Below are 16,678 nucleotides of genomic sequence, written 5' to 3'. Positions count from 1 at the left end.
ATATTTTTATTTTTATTGTTTAGATAATTTATTTTTAAAAAACAAAAAACAGATTCACCCCTTTGCTTATTCTATAATCCTAGTGGATTTCAAATTTTCACAAATTGGATGCGTATTTCAGTACATTATAATTAGTACGATTACAATATATTAAAGTGTTATATATTTAACTAATTTAATTAATTAACAATTAAAAATTAAATTCGAAATCATGGATTCAATTGACTCATTCCAAATACAATTTTATTTACTCTATTATAAGATTAGTATCTCGAAATTTTTTTTTTAAATAGATATTTACACGCGAGTTCCATACTTATCGTATGATAAAAACATATAGTGTAGCTCCATATTATACTGGAAAATTATGTTATATTTAGGTTACCGGTTATTGTCAATTTGTCATCATTGCAGAATCAATATATTATCTATCCAAACATGTGTTGTCTTTTGATCTCACATGATTTTTTTTTAATGCAATGGTGCATTAAATTTAGTAATTTACTATGAGGTAATATCCTAAATGTATTTTGAAATGAATGACTATATTTATTTTTTTTATGTCTTGGATGTTTATTTGTCAAAAAAATATTCTTGAAAAATTATATTAGATAATTTTTTTAAAAAAAAATAGTTACTTTTCAATCAATATTTTTTAAAAATAAAGGCATATGGAAGCTAATATATTGTGATTGTATAATAAAAAATGAACATTCAAATTTAATAAAGTAGCTATTTTTCTATACTTATTTGCCAAACAATCAACCAATCCGAATATGGTCAGATTTAATATGTTCAAATTGGAACCTAATTATCGCTCTTAATTGGCTCGAACAAAAGCAAACATCCACATAAAAATTGGATTGAGTTGCTTGAAAACGAATTAAAAACTATTTTAATCTATTCCAACTGACCTCGTATATAAAATACGCATACGCATCAAATCTGTTTATCCGTTTTAGACCACGGTGTTTTGTTTAGTAACTAACATCCTATAATAACACATGATGTATCCATGCATATTGATTTTATATTTAAAAATATAGATTACACTAAAATGTGAGTTGGAGATTTTTTTTATTTTAAATATTTTCTAATGAATTTTATTATGTTTTATAATAGTTTTTTAATGAGTGATATGATAATTTGAATTTGAATAATGTTCAAGTAAAATCGAGAAAAATTTTGTGCTAGTAAGTTTTGGATTTTATTTTTCATATCAACTATCGAATGAAATAAAAATATTTGTTCGGGCAAAATAAAAAAGGAGTAGATTTTTTGTGAGGTCGTCTCACATATGATATATTTGATATGGATCCATCCAATTCATATTTACATGAAAAAAAAACAATATGTTTTCATAGATTGGATCGAATAGGTGATCTCTCTCACAAATTGATCCGCAAAATTATCTCATAGGAGTTATGTGATTAAAAATACAAAATTATACAAAATACAGTCTTGTGCGAAAGATATTTATTTGTTTTCGTTAAATCTCCGAGAAAATAGCTTTGTGTGGGTCTCAAAATCGGCATCCTATTTTTCATATTCCAATATCAGACAATATCAAGCCAAGAGACGTGTGACGAAAAACAAGTAGGTTCCTGTAAGACGATCTCGTGAGATGGATAGATCAAATTAAGTCAATAATCCACCTTATAAAATCAATATCCATGAGACCTTACGAGGTCACTGATAAGTGCATTTTGTATGCATTAATTTGTGATATTTTTATATATAATTTTGTGTGCATTCATATTGTTTTTATGTGTTTTTATGTGTTTTAGTTCATGTGTGTGTATTTCACTCCTCCGCTTAATTTTGTAGGAAAATGGATTTTTGGAGAGTTAATTACGGAGCAGCCTTGATCTAAAAATCATATTTAATTTTAGAAAGATCCAAATCCGATCTCCACTGTTCAGAATGAAGTTCAAGGTGTTTTGAAGCTGCAGTCCAAATTTCAGGTCAATCCGACGGCTAGAACTCAAGATATAAATTTTTCAAAATCGTCGCTCGGAGCAGGTTGAAGGTTGCGCTGATGGTGAGAGTTGTTGCGCGTTTGCACAACAATAGGCGCAAACAAACATGGAGAAGGCGCAATCGCGCATCAAGGATTGTGTTTGGCGCTAAAGAGATGAGTTCAGCGCTTGACAAGGCGCAATCGCGCAAGCTGGGAAGAAATTAGCGCAAGTATGTTGCGCTATCGCGCAGATTCAGGAATTAGAAAACGCGCGCGCGCGAGGGCCATAGTGCGCTCGAGCGCAGTACAAAATTTCAGAAAATTTGATGAAGACGCGCGCGAGAGCGATGACACCGTGCACAAGCGCGAGAGACGTGAGGCCACTGGTTTCTAAAGCTGCGTGCGCGCGAGGTCTTTTTCAGGCGCGCGCGTGTGTCGCAAAGAGCAAAATTTCCGAGAAAAAATATTATTTTGCAAGGAATTTAATTATTACGGGATTCGGGCACTATAAATAGAAAATCTTAATTAATTTTAAGGGTTCCAAAATTTCAACGGAGAAGAGGAGGCGGCTACTGCTACCAGGCTTGGGAGAAGATTTCTTCTTCTTTTCTTTTATTTTATTTTTACTTTTGATGATTAAAAACCTTGTTTAATCATGATTTTATTTATTGAGTAGTTTTTTTTTTCGATCAAGCCCACGTGATTGGGCCAGACAATTTATGTAGAAAACTCGTTTGTTTATTTGAGATTTTTAGACTTGATTTTATTTTATTAATTATCGAATTTATATTTGTCTTACAAATTTCTTGGCCAGTTATTTGTTTGCTTGTTAATCGAATCCAAGTCGACAGAGGAGGTCTCGATTTTGATCACTTCGATAATCAACATAGTGTAAAACTGACTAGAAATAGAATTTGGTTTAATTATGCGGTTTAGGTTTTTACTGAATTTTCACAGCAATTTATGCATTCAAATTTGATTAGAATTACGAAAGATTAGTTCATCAATATTTGAATAGGTTTGATTGTTCTAGAAATAGTCATTCGAACAAATTAGGAAAATTCCCGTGAATTACAATTAAGTTTGATATCTTAGATTGACTGCTTGTTACATGAATTATCTGGTACCTATGTGTGTCTTTGATCGAAGCTTTTTCCAAATTTTAAGTAATCCAAAGTCTTCCGTTGTGTTTTAATTAATTAAATTTTAATTGCAATTTTTAATTATTAGTTAAAATCTGAAATCGATATTTTTGATTAGTCTAGATTAAGTATAAATAAATATATTTTGGTAATCATATTTTTACAGTTCCTGTGGGTTCGACACTTGAACCTTTGTCCACTATATTATTACTTAACCTGGTACGTTTGGCAGTTGAATTTATTCACACCGATTAACGCGGTCAAGTTTTTGGCACCGTTGCCGGGGACTGTTTATGATATCAGAATTTTTATTTCTCTTGAGATTAGACTGTTTTTTTTTTATTTAATAAAATTTTTGAATTTTTTTATTTTATTTTTGTTTGTCAGGTACTCGTCTGCTAGTGCATGCGTCGATCTAGATTTTTTAAAAATCTCCTACCACTCGACTTGGAGATAGAACGCACACTCAGAAAAATTCGTTGTGCTAAGAGAGATCTTAATATGGAACTTAGTTCTGAGTTTGAGGAAGAGATGGCAGAAGAAGTTGACAACCGCACTGTTTGGGATCTTATTAGGCCTCCGGTTGAAGGTTATGGATCCAACATCGTTTGCCCCGCTGTTGAGGCGAACAGCTTTGAGCTTAAACCCTCCACTATTCAGATGATCCAACTTCAAGCACGGTTTGGAGGCACTTCTACTGAGGATCCTTACGCTCATCTGGAGCGATTCTTGTCGATCTGCGACACATTCAAGTTCAATGGGGTAACATCTAATGCAGTGAGACTGCGGTTATTCCCATTCTCTCTACAGTGCGAAGCCTTGGAGTGGCTCGATGATCTGCCGACTGGTTGTATTACTACTTGGACGGGTCTTGTCCAAGAATTCCTACAGAAATACTTCCCTCCTACGAAGATGGCTAAGTTATTATCTGATATTATATCTTTCAACAAAATGAGGGAGAATCTCTACATGCGGCGTGGACCAGGTTCAAAAAGATGTTGAAGACATGTCCTCAGCATAATCTTACTCAAAGCCAGTAGACCCAGACATTCTACAACGGAACCGATCAGTCGGTTCGATCTATGCTGGATGCTGCTGCTAATGGATGCTTATTCAGGAAGACGCCAGCTAAAGCCTGAGAGATCATTGGAAATATGGTGGAGAGTAACATTGGATGGTCGGATGTAAAGAAGGAAAAGAAGGCCGGAGTTCTAGAGGTCGATGCTTTGATGGCCCTGAATGCTAAGATCGACGCTCTAACACATCAAGTGGCACTCATGAAAACAGCGCCATCACAAGGGAATCTGAAAGAAGACTTTGAAGTTGATGCTGTAAATTTTATGGGAAATCAAGGACGACAACCGTACAACTCCTACAACAACAATTATAATCAGAACTGGCAGCCCAAGCAAGAGGAGAAGAAGCCGAGCTTCGAGGAAATAATGATGAAATATGTGGCGGGTACTGAGGCTCGCTTACAAAATCAAGAAGCTATGATGCAGAGGTTGAAAATTCAGATGGGTCAAATTGCTTCCCAATTGTCAAATCGTCCTACTGGATCTCTACCAAGCAACACTGAGCTCAATCCCAAAAGCGTGAATGCAATTATGGTAGTGACGAGATCACAATCTGAACAGTCAGAAAAGCAGATGGACGAAGAAGAGACCATGGAGGGGCCGAAAAATGCAGAAGTTATGGAGGATGTGCGTGTTGAAAAGTCCTCCAAGGCAGGTAAGAAAGGTAAGACTTCAAAATTTGAAGTTAATGAAAATGTTGATATATCTGCTTTACCTTCCCCCCTTAGAGCTAAGCAACTGTTATTTGATTCTCAATTTAAAAAGTTTCTTGAAATTTTCAAGAAACTGCATATTAACATTCTTTTTGCAGATGCTTTAGCTCAGATGCCGAGATATGCTAAATTTTTGAAGGACTTGCTGAAAAATAAGAAGAAATTAACTGATCTTACGCAAGTCACAATGAAGGAGGAGTGCTCGGCGGTGTTGCAAAAGAAGCTTCCAACAAAATTTCATGATCCAGGGATTTTTTCTATACTCTGTCATATTGGAAGTTTGTCTTTTGATAATGTGTTGTGTGATCTAGGATTGAGTATAAATTTAATGCCATATTTTATTGCTCGAAAACTAGGTGTTGAAAATATAGAACCTGCTTCTATCTCCCTTAAATTTGCTGATGGATCTATTAAATACCCGAGGGGGATAGTGGAGAATGTCTTAGTCAAGATGGATCAATTTATTTATCCTGTAGATTTTGTTATTCTTGACATGGAGGAGGATTTAGAGGTGCCTCTGATTTTAGGACGTCCTTTTCTTGCTGCTAGTAGGGCGTTGATTGATGTTGAGAGAGGAGAGTTGGTGTTGAGACTGAATGATGAACAAGTAGTTTTTACTATGTCTAAGTCGGCTACTGAAAGCCCAATTTTGAAAGCTTGTTCTGCTATTCGTTTTATTGATATGATTGATGTTGTTGGTGATGCATGTCAGCAGGTGCAGTTGTCTGCAGGAATTGGTCAAGTGCACAAATTTTTTAATGGTGTAGCATGCAAGTGCCGGACTGATTTGAGTTTTTCACAGACGGTGGATAAACCACCTTGAATTTCGCCACTCAAAAGAAGAGTATAGTCGGGCTATAGACTATAATTTTAGCGCTGTCTGGGAGGCAACTCAGTGTTTTTGCTTTTGCTTTTTATTTTGTTTTCGGTTTTTGTTTTGTTTTTATTTGATTTTTGTTTCTTTCCCATGCCAGTTGGTCGTGCCTGCCGTACTCTAAAATGCTGATACCGTCCCGAAGGATTCTGTCAAGAAGGAAGAGAATGAATCGAAAACCAGGGGAGTGTTATTTTTGTTTTTTTTGTGTTTTTGTTTTTCATTGCATTGTGTGTTTGTTTGCATTTTGTTCATTGTTCTGAAGCATTGAGGGCAATGCTTTGGATAAGTATGGGGGGGTAGACTAGTATTGCATTATCTATGTGTTTGTGTTTCATCTGTCATGTTTCGTGTTTATTTTCATATTGTTTGTTTTTGTTCGTTTTTGTTGTCTTGCATGAGTTGGATGAGTCATAATAGCTAATGATGATGAAGTTTTTTTTTTTGAAAAAAAAAATGGTTTTTTGAAAAATTTTGCTCTTTACTGGACATAAGAAACTGTAGGTTGAACCGTGAATATTTTTAAGCACTAATGTTAAACCAGTGAATTGTAGCGAAAGATTTGATGAAGTTTCTGTCTGTTTGACCATTGCACGACAATAGGTGGTTTGTGGATCTTGATTTTGTTCTATAAATTTTGATGAGGCTCTAGTTTATACTTATGATCTTGGGCGCACCTAGAGAAAAAAAAAATTACAATTCCATCCGGGCCTTGAAAGGATTAAAATCCTATAAAAGAATAAATTTAAGGCTAAGTATGCGGGTTAAATGGGATTGATGCTCCATCCGGGCTATAGACGAGGGGATTAGAAAGAAAAAATAGAATGATTTTTCGTATCCTAGCCATTTATAGCCAGCAGGTAATTATTGGGGCTAAAGCAATACCGGGTGCAAAATCCGGAGGTGTGTAATTCATTATCTCAAGGGAGGTGGGTATTTCTAGAGGTCGTTGGAAGGAATGAGCACTTGAAGAGTGAAACTTGCACTGATTTGTCATAGGTCGCTAAGCAGATTTGAGACGAATTCGGTCTAAGTTGCATGAAACTGGAATGACATTTTTCACACACACGTTCACGTTAAACCGAAAGTGTATTATGAAAAGTTGGGAGCATGTCTGTGTTTTTTGTTTTGTGATTGAACTTCTCGGAGGCTGTGCACTCTCATGAATCATCCTTACTTATGTTTTTGTTTGCATTTTGTTTTTGCATGTTTTGCTCGAGGGCGAGCAAGAGTTAAGTATTGATAAGTGCATTTTGTATGCATTAGTTTGTGACATTTTTATATATAATTTTGTGTGCATTCATATTGTTTTTATGTGTTTTTATGTGTTTTAGTTCATGTGTGTGTATTTCACTCCTCCGCTTAATTTTGTAGGAAAATGGATTTTTGAAGAGTTAATTACGGAGCAGCCTTGATATAAAAATCATATTTAATTTTACAGAGATCAAAATCCAATCTCCACCGTTCAGAATGAAGTTCAAGGTGTTTGAAGCTGCAGTCCAAATTTCAGGTCAATCCGACGGCTAGAACTCAAGATATACATTTTTCAAAATCGTCGCTCGGAGCAGGTTGAAGGTTGCGCTGATGGTGAGAGTTGTTGCGCGTTTGCACAACAATAGGCGCAAACAAACATGGAGAAGGCGCAATCGCGCATCAAGGATTGTGTTTGGCGCTAAAGAGATGAGTTCAACGCTTGGCAAGGCGCAATCGCGCAAGCTGGAAAGAAATTAGCGCAAGTATGTTGCGCTATCGCGCAGATTCAGGAATTAGAAACGCGCGCGCGAGCGCAGTACAAAATTTCAGAAAATTTGATGAAGACGCGCGCGAGCGCGATGACACCGTGCGCGAGCGCGAGAGACGTGAGGCCACTAGTTTCTAAAGCTGCGCGTGCGCGAGGTCTTTTTCAGGCGCGCGCGTGTGTCGCAAAGAGCAAAATTTCCGAGAAAAAATATTATTTTGCAAGGAATTTAATTATTACGGGATTCGGGCACTATAAATAGAAAATCTTAATTAATTTTAAGGGTTCCAGAAGTTCAACGGAGAAGAGGAGGCTGCTACTGCTACCAGGCTTGGGAGAAGATTTCTTCTTCTTTTCTTTTATTTTATTTTTACTTTTGATGATTAAAAACCTTGTTTAATCATGATTTTATTTATTGAGTAGTTTTCTTTTTCGACCAAGGCCACGTGATTGGGCCAGACAATTTATGTAGAAAACTCGTTTGTTTATTTGAGATTTTTAGACTTTATTTGATTTTATTAATTATCGAATTTATATTTGTCTTGCAAATTTCTTGGCCAGTTATTTGTTTGCTTGTTAATCGATTCCAAGTCGACAGAAGAGGTCTCGATTTTGATCACTTCGATAATCAACATAGTGTAAAACTGACTAGAAATAGAATTTGGTTTCATTATGCGGTTTAGGTTTTTACTGAATTTTCACAGCAATTTATGCATTCAAATTTGATTAGAATTACGAAAGATTAGTTCATCTATATTTGAATAGGTTTGATTGTTCTAGAAATAGTCCTTCGAACAAATTAGGAAAATTTTCGTGAATTACAATTAAGTTTGATATCTTAGATTTACTGCTTGTTACATGAATTGTCTGGTACCTATGTGTGTCCTTGATAGAAGCTTTTTTCCAAATTTTAAGTAATCCAAAGTCTTCTGCTGTGTTTTAATTAATTAAATTTTAATTGCAATTTTTAATTATTAGTTAAAATCTGAAATCGATATTTTTATTAGTCTAGATTAAGTATAAATAAATATATTTTGGTAATCATATTTTTACAGTCCCTGTGGTTCGACACTTGGACCTTTGTCCACTATATTATTACTTGACCTGGTACGCTTGCCAGTTGAATTTATTCACACCGATTAACGCGGTCAGTCACACAAGCCTATTTTTTTTATTAAAAAAAATAAGATATATTATGAGATTGTTTCAAGATATCGGTCCAACTCATATTTTCAACAAAAATTAATACATTTTGACTTCTATCTTAGAAATTATACATCAACTTTCACGAGAGTTTTACTTTTACCAAAGGATTAATGCGTAAAATAAGGTGATGGAATTTTGGTTTTTAGAATCGAACAATTAAAATTTAAACCCGATTAATTAATATGGGATCCTGAATCCAAACAAATTATTGAAAGCACACTCAATTGCTCTTCATTTCACCCCGATCTCTACACCCCCCCCACACACACTCCCTTCCCTAACCTACACCACCTTTCTTATCCCGCACCCACCGGCACTTGGATTTGAGAATGCTAAATTTTTCACAGATCCAATAATGTTTGGATCGTGCGTCTGAATTAGGGTTTTTGCATCTCCTGTTTGTGTTCGGATCTCATTTTTTTATTCCCTGTCGGCGAAGTAGATTGTAAAATGTTGACGAAGTTTGAGACGAAGAGTAATAGAGTGAAAGGCTTGAGTTTCCACAGCAAGAGGCCATGGATCTTGGCGAGTCTCCACAGCGGCGTGATCCAGCTCTGGGATTATCGCATGGGCACTCTCATTGATCGGTTTGACGAGCACGAAGGGCCCGTCCGTGGTGTTCATTTTCATAAGTCACAGCCGCTTTTTGTATCCGGAGGTTTATTTCGTTATTTTCCTTAGAATTCATGTTTACATTACGATTTATGATCGATTTGATGTGATTGATTGCTCTTTTGGAGTATGGACGCTCTGCTAGAGGCTGGATCTGATGTTTTGTATTGGACTGTTGGTACTGAGATTGTGATGCTGGGCTGTTGGCTAGATAACTAGTTTTTTTTCAATTTGGATTTACGGGGGCTGGATGTTTGATTTTGCTATTTTTTTGTTGTTGAATTCGATGATTGCAATTAGCTTGTTCTGTAAATTTTTTTCTCTCTCTTATCTGAGACACTTACCATGTTATCACTTGGGTTTTATTTAATGAAATTTGTGATTGAAAGTTGATCTGGTGATAGACAATTGTACCGTGGAACAAGAGCGATTTATGTTACTTTAATTATTTTAGTTTATGGTGTTGGTTTTTGTAATTATGGTTGGCCTATAATTTATTTGGTAACGTCTGATTATTCAGTATCTCTTTTAACAGTTTCATGTGACTGTAATTGGCAGTAAATTATTTTCCAGTGATGTGTAAAATGAGATCTGGAATTCGATGTTAGGTTATTCTGTTTCTGTTTTCTGATTACTGGGAAATTTCGATTGGTGGAGCTTAGTTTAATCTGAGGCAAAGTATGTTGGTGCAGACGGAGCAGGGGATTCTAGATAGAAATATCACCTTATTGCTGTAATCGATGCTAGGAAAAATTTCAATTACCTTGGAATAAATGATACATATTGTATAAGTTGGTGGAGGGTTTGATGGTCGAAAATCCACCATCATTATGTTCATTCCTGGTATGGTTTTATGATCTGGGTAAGTAACTGTCTGATAATCTTTCACGTCAGTCAATTGTCATCTCTGTTGATCATTTGATTTTCTGTGACATGTGGTTGAACTCAGTTTCTATTTGGATCGCAGAATGTTGATTATGGTTGACATATTGCTTTTAATAGGCTATGTTTCTGAAGTTTTTTTTTTGCATTTGTATTGAGATGCATATTTCTTGTTTATGCCAAAACATTGTTTTTTGTAGGTGACGATTACAAAATCAAGGTGTGGAATTACAAAATGCATAGGTGCCTCTTTACTCTTCTTGGACATCTTGATTACATCCGGACGGTTCAGTTTCATCACGAGTGCCCCTGGATTGTCAGTGCAAGTGATGATCAGACAATTAGAATATGGAACTGGCAGTCGCGAACTTGCATTTCTGTGTTGACTGGGCACAATCATTATGTGATGTGTGCATCTTTCCACCCAAAAGAAGACTTGGTTGTTTCAGCATCATTGGACCAGACTGTTCGTGTATGGGATATTGGTGCCTTGAGGAAGAAAACAGTATCTCCAGCCGATGACATACTGCGATTGTCTCAAATGAATGCAGACTTCTTTGGTGGTGTTGATGCTGTTGTGAAGTATGTCTTGGAAGGCCATGATCGAGGGGTTAACTGGGCTTCTTTCCATCCTACTCTTCCTCTTATTGTTTCTGGAGCAGATGACCGTCAAGTTAAAATCTGGCGCATGAATGGTACGGCCCACTGATATTTATGATTGGCTGATTGCTGCAGCGTATCGGTCCCTGTTAGAACGATTCATACCGATACCTAAATATATGCATGCTAGTGTAAATATTCGTTTAGTGCTTGCTTGACATTATGTATATTGATTATTGAACAGTTAGAGAAATCTGTTGGACTAGGTGATATTATGTGTTTTGTAGTTTCTCTAATCAAGGAGCACAAGATTCTTTTTCCTTGCCAAAAGAGCCAAGATATTGAAACCAGCTTTCACTATATTTTTTCTTTAACAGACCTCTTTTGAATTTCCTTATGTCAGATTCTTTTTACTCTTTAATCCCCTCGTGATCATAGACTGCTTTTCTAGTCGCATAAGTTTTTAGTTTCAGAACTGAGTGGCTGTGATATGTGATTTATTTGGTCTCAGATACGAAGGCTTGGGAGGTGGACACATTGAGAGGCCACGTGAATAATGTATCCTGTGCATTGTTTCATGCGAGACAGGACATCATTATTTCAAATTCTGAAGACAGAAGTATCAGAGTTTGGGATGCAACAAAAAGAACTGGATTGCATACTTTTCGTAGGGAGCTTGACCGATTCTGGATCCTGTCAGTCCACCCTGAGATAAATCTCTTGGCTGCTGGTCATGATAGCGGCATGATTGTTTTTAAGTTGGAGAGAGAGCGTCCTGCCTTTTCTGTTAGTGGTGATTCAGTCTTCTTTGTCAAGGACAGATTTCTTCGTGTATTTGAGTACTCAACTCAGAAAGATGCTCAACTGATGACGATTCGCCGACCTGGTTCACATGGTTTAAATCAAGGGCCTCGAACTCTTTCTTATAGTCCTACTGAGAATGCTGTTTTGATTTGCTCAGATGCAGATGGGGGATCATATGAGCTCTATGTTATTCCTAAAGACAGCTACAATAGAGGCGACACAGTTCAGGAGGCAAAGAAAGGTGCTGGGGGTTCAGCAGTATTTGTGGCTCGAAATAGGTTTGCGGTGCTTGAGAAAAGCAGCAATCAAGTCTTGGTCAAGAACCTGAAAAATGAAATAGTGAAAAAGAGTGTTCTTCCAATTGCTACTGATGCAATATTCTATGCTGGGACTGGAAATCTACTCTGCAGGGCAGAGGACAGGGTTGTCATATTTGATCTCCAACAAAGGAATGTTCTTGGGGATCTTCAAACTCCTTTTGTTAGGTATGTGGTTTGGTCTCCTGATATGGCTTCTGTTGCTTTATTGAGCAAACACTCCATTGTTATTGCTGATAAAAACCTTGTGCACCGCTGCACTCTTCACGAGACTATTCGTGTCAAGAGTGGAGCATGGGATGATAATGGAGTCTTCATCTATACGACACTGACGCATATCAAGTACTGCCTTCCAAATGGGGACAGTGGAATTATTAAGACCATGGATGTCCCAGTGTATATTACGAAAATATATGGGAACTCAATATTTTGCTTGGATCGAGAGGGGAAAAACCGCCCTATCATTATTGACTCAACAGAGTATATCTTCAAGCTATCCTTGCTAGGAAATCAATTCGACCAAGTGATGAGCATGATAAAGAACTCAGAACTGTGTGGACAGGCAATGATTGCTTACCTGCAGCAGAAGGGCTTCCCACAGGTTGCTCTTTATTTCGTGAAGGATGAAAGGACTCGCTTCAACTTAGCCCTTGAATGCGGTAATATTGAGAAAGCCCTTGAATCTGCAAAAAAGATTGATGAAAAAGATCACTGGTATAGACTAGGAGTGGAGGCACTTCGACAGGGAAATGCCGGGATTGTTGAATATGCATACCAGAAGACAAAAAACTTTGAGAGACTATCTTTTCATTATCTGATAACCGGTAATCTGGAAAAATTATCCAAAATGATGAGAATTGCCGAGGTCAAGAATGATGTGATGGGTCAATTTCATGATGCACTGTATCTTGGAGATATTGGGGAGCGTGTTAAGATTCTGGAGAATGCAGGCCATCTGCCTCTTGCATACGTTACAGCCACTGTGCATGGGCTCGATGATATTGCAGAGCGTATAGCTGTAGAACTTGGGGATAAAATTCCCCATTTGCCCAAGGCAAGGAAACCTGCTCTATTGATACCTCCAAATCCGGTTTTATGTGCAGGAGATTGGCCTTTGTTGATGGTTAGTAAAGGAATTTTTGAGGGTGGTCTAGATGATACAGCCAGAGGTGGTAACGATGCTTATGAAGATGCTGCAGATGCTGATTGGGGTGAGGGTTTGGACATCGATGAGGTGGACAAGATACAGAATGGAGACATTAGTGTGTTGGAGGATGAGGATGAGCATGAGGAGAATGAAGAGGGAGGATGGGATCTCGAGGACTTGGATCTGCCTCCTGATGCTGACACGCCAAAAACAACTTCACGTTCCTCTGTATTTGTTGCCCCTGCCCCTGGCATGCCTGTGAGCCAGATTTGGGTCCAAAGATCATCACTTGCTGCTGAACATGCTGCTGCTGGGGATTTCGACACAGCAATGCGCCTATTGAGCCGTCAGTTAGGAGTACGAAATTTCTCACCTTTGAAGTCTCTATTTGTTGATCTTTACATGGGCAGCCATACATACTTGCGTGCGTTCTCGTCAGCCCCAGTGGTCTCAGTTGCAGTGGAAAGGGGTTGGAGCGAGTCAGCAAGTCCCAATGTGCGGGGTCCCCCCGCTCTTGTGTTTAATTTTCCACAGTTGGATGAACAACTCAAGGCTGGTTATAAGGCCATGACTGCTGGAAAGTTTTCAGAAGCTCTTCGAAATTTCCTGGCGATTCTTCACACAATTCCACTGATTGTCGTGGAAACACGGAGAGAGGTTGATGAAGTCAAAGAGTTGATTATCATTGTAAAAGAGTATGTTTTGGGTTTGAAGATGGAGCTTAAGAGAAGGGATTTGAAGGACAATTCAATTCGTCAGCAGGAGCTCGCAGCATATTTAACCCATTGCAACCTCCAACTTCCACACACTCGACTTGCACTAATGAATGCCATGACTGTTTGCTACAAGGCTCAAAATCTGAGCACCGCCGCTAACTTTGCCAGGCGACTTCTAGAAACCAACCCAAGCAACGAAAACCAAGCCAGAACAGCCCGACAGGTTTTACAGGCTGCCGAGAAGAATATGAAAGATTCTGCACAACTGAACTATGATTTTAGAAATCCTTTCTTTGTGTGTGGTGCCACTTACATCCCGATCTACAGAGGGCAGAAAGATGTAACTTGTCCTTACTGCAGTACACACTTTGTTCCATCTCAGCAAGGGCAGCTTTGTATGGTTTGTGACCTTTCTGTGGTTGGATCTGATGCATCTGGCTTGCGCTGTTCTCCTTCACAAACCAGATGATTGCATATTCTTTGTCTTTCTTGTTTGTGTTCACCATTGGAGAAACAAAACTGGTATGTCGGTTCGCAGGTACCATCAGGACACACAAAGAGGTAGTAATTTCGAATTCCGATTTATATATCTGTTCTATATTTGTTTCATTTGTAATCACGTTGATCAATATCCCACCCTTTCTCTCCTTTTCTTGGTTACAGTTTTCATTGTAATAAAGTTACGCAAGAGTTTTTTTTTATTTTGAACATTGTTATGCTGTGTGGTGGCTATGCAAGGCGCACAACAGTTCTTGTGCGGTGGGCATTAATGTTATTTTTGCAGATATAATAGACATTTTGTTTACTCAATTATCCTTCTGACTATATGCTTTTGATACTTGTGAGTTAATTCAAATAGATGAAACTACATTTTACTTTTCTCTATATACACTCCTGTCCTTAGGTTTCACAGTTCATTCTGGTCAAATTCAACCGATATTAGATTTCCAGTTGATGTAGTAGCATTAGTTAGTAGATTTCCAAAAAGATGTTGCTCCCATATTTAAAGTGGACTCCATGTCCATTAGTTAAGCCTAATGGTTATGCATCATTCATCATATCATCCATATGGCCAACTAGTTTGGTTTGTGTGTTTTGTGAACTTAACTGGACATGATGTTCGTTGACGATGCTATGTTTTGTGCTTAGTCCTCTTGCATCTGCCGGACATGGTTTGTTCAAGCCTCGGTTCATCTATCCTCTAAATAAGCTTAATTTTCATGGTTTATTTATTTATTCAGTTCGATTAAGGGAATTCGTGCACGATTTCACAACTTGCCAAATTACAGCAACTTACATCACATAAAGTGGAATGGTATTTGTTTGATTTACATTTATCCGAACTTTATGTTTTGATGTGATTAATCCGCCGTTCCCCTGTAGAGAAGTCAGTCTATGAAGACCAAAACCAACACATTTTTACTCATCAATAATATTTGTTTTGTTTCCTTTCCACTATTGCCTTCTTTTTTAATAAATTGGTATATTTATTTTGATCCCGATAAGAAGTAGAGAAGCTTGAGGTGCATCAAGTCAGGGACAGTAGGCTGATTAAATTTTCATGTATGAACATAAATTGAAGGGATGAACTTGGTGTGGAAGAAAAGAATAGGTGGTTTTCGAAATCATTTTATATGCGTCAAAAGTGACCAACACAAAGCAATAAATAATAGTGGTCCCCCTGTGGTGAATAATAGACTAAGTTATTTTGACATAAAAATATCATATTTTACACCAATCCCTCGTCATAAAAGAGTGACATGTTGATGTGTAGGAGTTCATACTTTATACTACACTTGACGATAACCCATAAATTCTACGACCATTTGGAGATTATTATGGATTTGGAAAATGCGTTAGGGTGATCGATGTCGATCAGTTCCACATGAGACGTTGGATCTACCCACAGCCAACCCAATTCAACAGAAATGTCGATGAAATAAACAATCCCCTTATCTTGATTTATGTGCATACTGCGAGAGGCAATTTGGGATGACTTATCCTGGAGTCAATTGAAGATAAAGGGTGATGTGATGTTGAATCTGCTTTGCAAGTGTGTGTTGGTTTGGAGGGGAACAGTAACACAAAAGACTTGAATGAAGGCTGCAACTTGTACTCAATCACTGTAACCCATGGTGGATGTGTTTGAGCAGCTTTCTAACCAAAGTATGGAAGAAAACTAGGAGATCTCAGACCTGTCATTGTCGCATATGTCTTCATGTTGGAGTAATATATATCCTCTCTTCAAAATCAATTTTAGTTGCCTTTAAAGTAGCTAGATCATGGTATATTATGATAAAGTTTTGATTTTTGAATAGTAAATTTTTTTAAAATTCTTCATTCCAACTTCTTGTTTTGCCTTTGTACCAGTCCAAGTTTGCCTATAATTTTTTTTTTTTTCCTGTCACAACTAAAAGAGAGTGAAAATCTTGCAAGATTCTAAGCAAGAAACACTCATAATGACAAATATTAGAAAAAAGTGTTGAATCTCCAACAATGAAAGGGACTGGTCGAAAGCAGCAGTGTGATGCTTGCACTTGCCCTGTTTACACCATTTGGAGCACAGTTGAACTTGTGAGTAAACATTTGTCCCAAAATCACGCAGCACAGCTTTCATTTTTGCTTATTCGTGAATGCGACTTTGGCATGAAAATAAAAACAAATTTTACCCAAAATTTATTCTAATTAACTAAACATCTCAAGTTATTTGTGCAAGCGACTTTGGCATGAAAATAAACACAATTTTACCTAAATTTATTCTAATTAACTAAACATCTCAAGCCGTCGATGAGATTTTAGCTCAAGACTCAATAGTATTAATACATATCAAGTCTCATTCATAACTAAATTTTATTTTCTTTCCAAGAGTATAACACAACCGCACAACTATT

General features: G+C 37.1%; 1 protein-coding gene across 1 annotated transcript; it reads left to right on the top strand.

Moving 5' to 3' along the window:
* Window positions 1-8,917: 8,917 nt before the first annotated feature.
* Window positions 8,918-14,574, top strand: LOC140880314 (coatomer subunit alpha-1-like). Its single transcript, XM_073284653.1, has 3 exons — window positions 8,918-9,367; window positions 10,404-10,898; window positions 11,315-14,574. Exons 1-3 carry the CDS (start codon window positions 9,160-9,162, stop codon window positions 14,254-14,256), a joined length of 3,645 nt encoding a protein of 1,214 aa, XP_073140754.1. The 5' UTR covers window positions 8,918-9,159; the 3' UTR covers window positions 14,257-14,574.
* The last annotated feature ends 2,104 nt before the right edge of the window (window positions 14,575-16,678 follow it).

This window comes from Henckelia pumila, chromosome 2 (assembly GCF_033568475.1).
Source record: "Henckelia pumila isolate YLH828 chromosome 2, ASM3356847v2, whole genome shotgun sequence".
Lineage (NCBI taxonomy): Eukaryota > Viridiplantae > Streptophyta > Magnoliopsida > Lamiales > Gesneriaceae > Henckelia > Henckelia pumila.
This window is presented reverse-complemented; position numbering and strand designations above follow the sequence as displayed.

Excerpts from the sequence above, each read along its gene's own strand:
- LOC140880314 (XM_073284653.1), top strand. The coding sequence starts at position 9,160 with ATGTTGACGAAGTTTGAGACGAAGAGTAATAGAGTGAAAGGCTTGAGT. Across the intron at positions 9,368-10,403 it reads GCCGCTTTTTGTATCCGGAG|GTGACGATTACAAAATCAAG; the intron begins GTTTATTTCGTT and ends TGTTTTTTGTAG. Across the intron at positions 10,899-11,314 it reads TAAAATCTGGCGCATGAATG|ATACGAAGGCTTGGGAGGTG; the intron begins GTACGGCCCACT and ends ATTTGGTCTCAG.